At 40.6% G+C, this 7,848-nt stretch overlaps 1 protein-coding gene across 2 annotated transcripts in view; it reads left to right on the forward strand.

Annotated features, from left to right (window-relative positions):
- Positions 1-5,911, forward strand: part of Bard1 (BRCA1 associated RING domain 1) — a 74,766-nt gene extending 68,855 nt beyond the window's left edge. For both annotated transcript variants that reach the window (XM_023710089.1, XM_004626596.2), the window contains exons 10-11: positions 720-817; positions 2,477-5,911. In XM_023710089.1, coding sequence (XP_023565857.1) covers positions 720-817; positions 2,477-2,809 — 431 coding nt within the window. In that variant the 3' untranslated portion in view covers positions 2,810-5,911. The remainder of the gene's footprint in view (positions 1-719; positions 818-2,476) is intronic.
- Positions 5,912-7,848: the final 1,937 nt, after the last annotated feature.

Genomic DNA, 7,848 nt, shown 5'->3' on the forward strand with positions numbered 1-7,848 from the left:
AAATAAATAAATAAATAAATACAAATAAAATGTGTTTTGTGTCTTGTATTATTCCTGTTGCAAAACTCCAAACTAACCAACAAGCACTTTCCTAATTCTAGGTTTATTATGGTCTGAGAGGAGATTAAAGTTTTGCCTGCTACAATGGGCAGTCCAGTAAACGCTCAATTCAAACTATTTTGTGCTGGACTCAGTAATAAAGTTTTTATATGCCTTAATTTTGTTAATTGCTATAGTTAAACTGTCAGTTTTGATTCTTGTGTTTGAAATCGTGTATTTAGATTTTTACTAAAGGAGATTTAAAGTAGTGTTCAGTACTAATTGAGAAAAAACTTAAGTTTTCTTAATGGGGTACCAATTTTACTATTGTTTTTTATGGCATAAGTATTATTTCTGTTTCATAATAGTAGTTAGATCATCCATGAAGAATAAAAAAACAGGTAATTTTGCTTAGTTTCAGGGAGAGAAATAATACTCATGTGATAGTGGTTTTTTTTTTAATTTATGCGTGTGTGTGTGTGTGTGTGTGTGTGTGTGTGTGTGTGTGTGGCCAGCTCAGCTCAGCCCACCAGGGGGCGGGGGCTGGCTGGCATATGGTGCTGGGGGATTGAACCGCGGTCCCTGTGCTTTGCTAAGCTTGTTTTAAATAGGTGCTTTAGACCACTGAGCCATCTCACCAGCCCCGTGATAGTGTTTTTTATTTGTCTTTGGTATTTCAGGGGTAAAATCATGCCTACAAAGGAAGGTCTGTGACCAGGAAGAAGACTATGAAGTGCCTGAAGGTCCACAGAGAGGCAGGCTCAACAGAGAACAGCTGGTATTTTTCTTTTGATACTACTTTCCCTGTTCCCATAACTTCATATTATTACCACCATCAGGAAAAACTTCTGCCCTTTCAACAAGTACAGGTGACTGATTAAAATTTTAATTGTGCTTATTTCAAGCACTTGATTCTAAAAGATGATCACAATGTGCAGTAAAATTCAGAAGGTAATAATTTCTTACTGTTAATGGATTTTTGGCATCTTGAACATTCCCATAAACCTTTCAGAAGTTGAGGTAAATCTCAGATACAGGAAGTAGGTTGCAAGAAGACTTACAGCTGCTGCTCGGATTTGGTTGCCATATGTCTTTATTGCCACGTATTGCTGTTTTAATGGATACTATTCCTTTATCTTGTCGATATATATGAAGCAATGAAAATTTTTCATAGGAGGGAATTGTGAAGTTTTATTTTTCCATGAAGCACGAAGAAGTGGTATGTAGCTGGTTGGCCCCCTTGCCATCATTCATAATCAGAGCAGTACAGTAATCTGAGAAAACCCCAGGCCTGCCTTAGAGACCAGAAGCTGGTAGTGTATAGGGACCGGAATAGAGATGGGCAAGACTGGATGCTCCACCAAAAAGATGTTACTGCTGCAGTTAAGTTTAACCTGGTATTCCTTAATTTTTATTTATTTTTTTAAATTTTATTTTTATTTTTTATTTTTATTTTTATTTTTTAGTACAGGGTCTACAGGGTACAGGGACCATAGCGTCTCACTATGTAGATTGGACTCGTAGTGATTCTCCTGTCTTCAGCTTCTCAAGTGCTAGGATTACAAGCATGTGCCCCCCATGCCCAGTCTCAGTTGCCATCTTAGCGTGCCCCAGGGGTGAAACTGGCACGGCATGCCAGGGGTTGAGCCCTAACCACTGCACTCTGCCTTAACCTGGTATTCCTGAAGTATTCCTAGGAGTTTTGGGGAACTCCATTTCCTACCTAGTATGTATATGCATCTTGACAAAGGAATTTTTTTGAACAGTTTCTGTCTTTTTGTTTGTTTTGCTTTTTATAATGAGATTTTTTTTTCCTTTTTTATGTATTTGGTATAGGGTCTCACTATGCAGCTAGGTCTGGTAATGATCCTCCTGTTTTGATCCTTCCCAGTGCTGGGATTACAGGCTTGTGCCGCCACACCCAGTCTCAGTGGCTGGCTCAGCATGTCCAGGAGTGGGGCCGGTGTAGCATGTGGTGCTGAGAATCAAATTGCGGTCCCTATGCTTGCTTAATCTTGCCGACCCCCATCTTTTTATTTTAAAGGGGCAGAAAAATAATAAAAATGTACAAAATTTCAAAACAGGATGATAGAAAATTAACTGTGGTTATTATATTGCATATTGTTATCTTCACAGTTGCTCAGATTGCCACGTACAGGCATACAAAATTTATCATACATTATAAGCACTAATTGTTCAATATGGAATACGTAAAATTTTAGGACCTAAAAGGGATATTAGGAAGAAAAAATGGTCAATAGGAAATCCTTATTTGTGTAAATATTTTTCTTGATCCAGTTTGATATATAATTTGTTCCAGCAGTTCATAAAATATCTTCTTAGTTGATCTTGACTATTGTTTTTATTTCCCTCATGCATTTGCGGTATTTTAAAATATTTTGATCTACTTTTAGCAGTTCTTTCCTTGTTATTTCAGTTGCCTAAACTGTTTGATGGCTGTTACTTCTATTTCGGGGGAACCTTCAAACATCATCCAAAAGACAACCTCATTAGGCTCGTGGCTGCAGCGGGGGGCCAGGTCCTCAGTAGAAAGCCCAAGCCAGACAGTGACGTGACTCAGACCATCAATACAGTCGCATACCACGCCCGCCCCGATTCTGATCAGCGCTTCTGCACACAGTACATCATCTATGAAGATTTATCTAATTGTCGCCCTGAAAAGGTTCGGCAGGGGAAAGTCTGGATGGCGTCTTCAAGCTGGTTCATAAACTCTGTGATGTCCTTCACGTTGCTTCCTCTTGACAGCTGAATTTTATGCCAGATGAACATTTCATATTGTCCTTGCATAGTTTATGAGATTGAGCTATTGCAGTTTGTTACTCATATTTTTACAGATGGATAGAGTCATTCACTTTTGTTTCTTATTAAAAACAAACTTATGCCAAAGTAGGAATTCATTTTGTATTTGTCATTTAGGTGCTGGGACTGCTTTAAAGAGTCTTTCTATTGGGGTTGGGGATACGGCTCGGGGAGTTGCCTGCCAGGCGTGTGCACTGTCTTGGGCTTGATCCCCCACATTACAAAAATGAGTTATTTCCTTTTAAACTGATCTTTGTTTATTTCATCATGTCTTTCTAGTATAATTATCAACTAGCAGAGATTAATGAGAGGCTATCAGAACTGTTGGTTAAATCTGTGAATGATACTGTTACTCTATCAACCTTTTAATGTTCTCTGATAAAATCCACACCTGCCACCAGCACCAGTACTTTCTATCCTTTAATAAAGAGAATATTGTCAAATTATTATTCTGCCTTTACTGTAATGAGAAGAGTACTTGATCTACATGTGACACTATAGGTGTTAAATTTTCCTTTCTGCACTTGTGTACATTTTACATTGTTTTTAATTTTTTACAATTTTCTTGGTGTGTTTGACTTTTATCCCTTTAAAAAAAAATCTTGTATATTCATTAAGAAATCATGATTTGAACTATAATATTATTTGGGTTTTGGCAGTGCAAATCAGTAGTAGGCTCAAGGTACATAGTTTTTTATTGTGTACATTTTGTTTATTGTTAACTATTAATATATAGCTGTTTCTTTACTGTGTATGTATACCTGTTGTTTCTGTGGAAAATCAGTATAGGCATTTCTCATAAAGTCTTACTAGAAAATTGTCAATCAAATGTCAGTAATTAGATTAGAAGCAGTTTGGTAGATCTTGTGAGGGATGGAGCTAGGACCGCACCCGTCCTAACGCTAAGCGTGTGCTCTGCTTAGCTGCACCCTACCCGCCTTAAGTTCTTCATAAAGTTTTCAGGTTGGCATGTAGGCAGCAGCTGGAGATTACTTGATTTGCGACAAGATTTTTCCTAGGTTATGCAGAAAGCCTTAACCGTAAATGTAGAGGGAGGACTCGCTCCTGATGGCACAGTCAGGGCTGAGTGGCGGACAGTGCTCCTCCTGGGAATGGCCCACGCTGAGGAACTTGCTTTGTCCCTAATGTTCATACTCTGAATCAACAGGGGTGGGCTAGAAGCAGAGTTCTTTAATAAGTTTCTAGAAAACAAATATGTCTGTGTATTATAAGCTTGAGGAAGGAGGTACTGTGAGACCTCTCTCTTGAGCCAAAGAGGAGTACAGTCTGATAATCAATGGAATATCCCCAGTTTTAAAATACTATGCAGTTCATTTTAGGATCTGCTTATTTGATTGTTTCAGATTGTGGTGATCATTTTAAAATACCTTTTATATGAATTCCTTTTTGGCATACTACTTTATCAACAAGTACTAGTGAACAAAATATTTTTTCTTTGTTGACCAAGGGCAAATTAGGTCTGCAGTTTCCTCGAGGACTATTACTGTGTTCACTCCACCTTTTGTGCTGATAGAGAATGGTGGCTGCCGCTGCACCAAATGCTTTTGAGGAGTTAGATAATGTCTGGATTAAATTAAATGGAGACCATGGGATTTTGTCACTTTTGTTGCATGACGGACTTTAGGTCCCTTTTTGTGGCCTTCTAGGTCATGATCCTAGACAAGTTTGTGTCTTTTCCTTTCAATTGAATTCTAATGTATAAAAACACGTTTGAGGTTTCCTGCTCACACTTTTTTGTTCAATTTCTTAGTGTGTCCTCCCTGTGTTTTTCTTTTTTCCCCCTCACTGTTCTTTCTTTGTCTGGCAGCAGTTAGTTTACTTAAGCTCTTGAAACTTAAAGTTGTACATAGTGTGTAAAAGTGCTGTACTTCATTTTTCAATCACAGAGCCAAGCATCCTTTTTGTTTACCAGAAATCATTAAAGTTACTTGTATTTTCATGGATCTGTATCTTTATAAAAGTGAATTATTATGTGTATTGAAGATTTAGATTTAGCCTGACTTGTGAGGAGATGTTTTTTACTTTCTTATTGAACATTAACACTTTTTAACTAACTTTGAGTAGAAATACTTTTAAAGTATATTAGTTGCTATATTACATTAAATAAATTATCCTGGAGGCTGAGGAGATAGCTCGGCAGTCTGAGCACCTGACTGGCAAGTGCAAGGACCTGAGTTTGGTCCCCAGTACCACATGCCATGCCAGCCCCAGAACCCCAGGCATGTCAAGTTGGCTACCGAAACGGCCAGGGTGTGCACACATGTAATCCCAGCACTGGGGAGGCTGAGACAGGAGGATCACTATGAGTCCAAGCTGCATAGCAAAACTATGTACCAAATAAATAAAAGAATTAAAATACGTACATCAATTATTCTGAACATGGTGTATCTTTAATAGTTTGGAATCATCAGCATTAGTTACACAGATTGTCTTTAAGTCATGTGCTGGGTAGAGTTTTCCACTTCGTGTCATGTGGCTGTTTACCAGGCGGGCCTGTATTGGTAGCTTTTTTTCCTTTCTCCTAACTGCCACTGCTCTGTGACTTTGAGACTGTTCATTTGTCTACCAATACTTGCTAAAAAATGGAAACTAGGCAAGAAATTAGATTTATGACTGAAGGATGGACGAGGTTGTGAGGGTTTCAGTGACTTGCCTGAGGTTGATATATAAATTTTAGTAGACATCGTTTACCATTTACGTCACGTGTCAGTTTCCTTTTCATTCTTACCTGCGAATTTAGCAGCTAGATGCCCTGTGTCCAGATGAAGATTATGTTTTGAGAGGGTGGGGAGGGACAGGGGGTGTCACATCAGGTTCTTACTCTGATGCATATAGAAAAGGTTATTTTAAAAGATTATGTACTGCAGTACAGTCATACATGTCTTCTGTTCTCTAAGAAAATATGCTAAAGTGGTTTGAAATAATAACTAAAAGACACTTTTGTTTGAAGTTGGATTCTGAACTTACTGAGTATATGTCAACCCCTTTAAAATATACACACATTACTTAATAAAGGAGTAAGTTCAGTTGAGAATTCTGTTCTTTATTCAATTAAGTATTCCATTTGGCAAATTAAGCTACATACGCTGTATTGAATTAGGAATTGTTGGTTATTTGTGTAGCTTCTGAAGGTGCATGATCCAGTTTTGTTACTTGGACATTTTTGTGATAACAGGCATGGAGAGCAGAATCACTGGATTAATCTCCTGTGCTGACGCTTTGATGAATGACGCCCAGCCATGGAGCACAGTCCGCCTTGGCTGTGTGTATAACTGGTGAGCCCCCACTTGCATGCCTACTGTACCCAGCCAGTGTGCTGGTTCCAGCGAGGTACTGAGCAGCAGAATGTACTGAGCACACGCTGAGCAGGGTGGTTCAGTGCAGAAATGTCCCCGAAAGTGCACTGTAGAAGGAGCTTTGGTAGCGCAGCTCGGCTCTGTCCTCAGTAGTCATGGCTGCACCTCTGACCCAGGTGACAGCTGGCCACGCTTCGTTGACACTGAGTTAAGAGCAGAGCTGCTTTCCATCCACTCAAGTTTTCCCTTCTGTAGCCTCTTGCCCATTCCACCCAGCTTTTCCTTATCTTTTGTTGCATGAGTGATTTACTGTGAGGCTAAGACTGCCTCAGCCTCTACGCACAGGCAATGCACCTTAGGAAACCCAAGCCAGGCTTAGCTAGGGCAGCATCTGTCTTCATCACAGACCTTTTCTGCCACGTCCACTGGAGACCTTTTGTCCATGAAATGAACTCCTGTTACCCCTTGACTCACAGCTCTAAGAAAAGACATTTGAAGATTTTTTTGTTTACTTTATAATTTTTTAACAGTTTATTGTTTTTGCGTGTCTTACATGGATTTTTGTTCTATTTTTAAGAGAATAGAAATAATAGATCAGACATTACAAAGGATACACAATTTAAAAAGCAAGATGATAGGTATTCAATAATGGCTGTTATATTGTACATTGTCAGACTCAAATTTTCATCCTTACTACAGATTTGTCAAAACTGCTCTCCATTTGCCTTAGGTTAAAATAATATGGCCTAATGTGCTGCCATGAATCAAATAAAAATTTCTTCTTTTGAATTTTACTGCTGCGGCTGCCTTTAAATTTGTAAACAATGCTTTTTATGAAAGTATTACAGAGTCCTAGCCCAGGTCCGGTGAGTGTGTGGGAGAGCATCCGGCTACCCTGCGCCAGTGGGACCAACTCAGGGTCCCAGCCCAGGCGCAGCGTGCGTGAGACCGTCTCCCACCCTCTTGGAATGCCCCCCACCACTCCGCAGCACATCCCCCACCCCACCTGCCACATAGGAATTTCTGCCACATTCCAGGAACCCCCAGACCCAGTCCTAGCCCAGGTCCGGTGAGTATGTGGGAAAGCTTCCTGCTACCCTGTGCCTTCGGGACCAACTCCGGGTCCAGGCCCAGGCACAGACTGGGTGAGACCTTCTTTCACCCCCTTGGGACGCCCCTCACCACTCTGCAACACCTCCTCCACCCCACCCCACCAGTAGGAATTTCTACCACATTCCGGGAACACCCAGAGCCAGTCCTAGCCCAGACCCAGTGAATGTGTGGGAGAGCTGCCTCTCCCCCCTACTCCACCTTGTCCCCTACACACTCAACTCAGGCCTGGCATACAGGCCTGGGGTGTAACCCTGCAGCTGCAATCCCTACAGAGAGGGTAGAGGATAGAACCACGCAGCTAGTCCAGGAGCAGGACATCTTGCTACAGAGGCAAAACAGGTTCACCTTCAAGGGCAGCAGCAGGAAGGAGCTGAGTGCAGCAGCCAGACCCAAGCCAGGCACAGCTGGATAAATCCAGACTTTGTAGAACTGCACCTGAACTTCAGTACATGTGAAGGTTATAACTACAACGAAGATCTACAACAAAGGTCAGAAGACAGTGCTACACAAAATGATGAGAAGGAACAAAATGCAACCTCAGAACCCAACCCCACCCATA

Source organism: Octodon degus, unplaced genomic scaffold (assembly GCF_000260255.1).
Source record: "Octodon degus isolate 3935 unplaced genomic scaffold, OctDeg1.0 scaffold00016, whole genome shotgun sequence".
Taxonomy (NCBI): Eukaryota; Metazoa; Chordata; class Mammalia; order Rodentia; family Octodontidae; genus Octodon; species Octodon degus.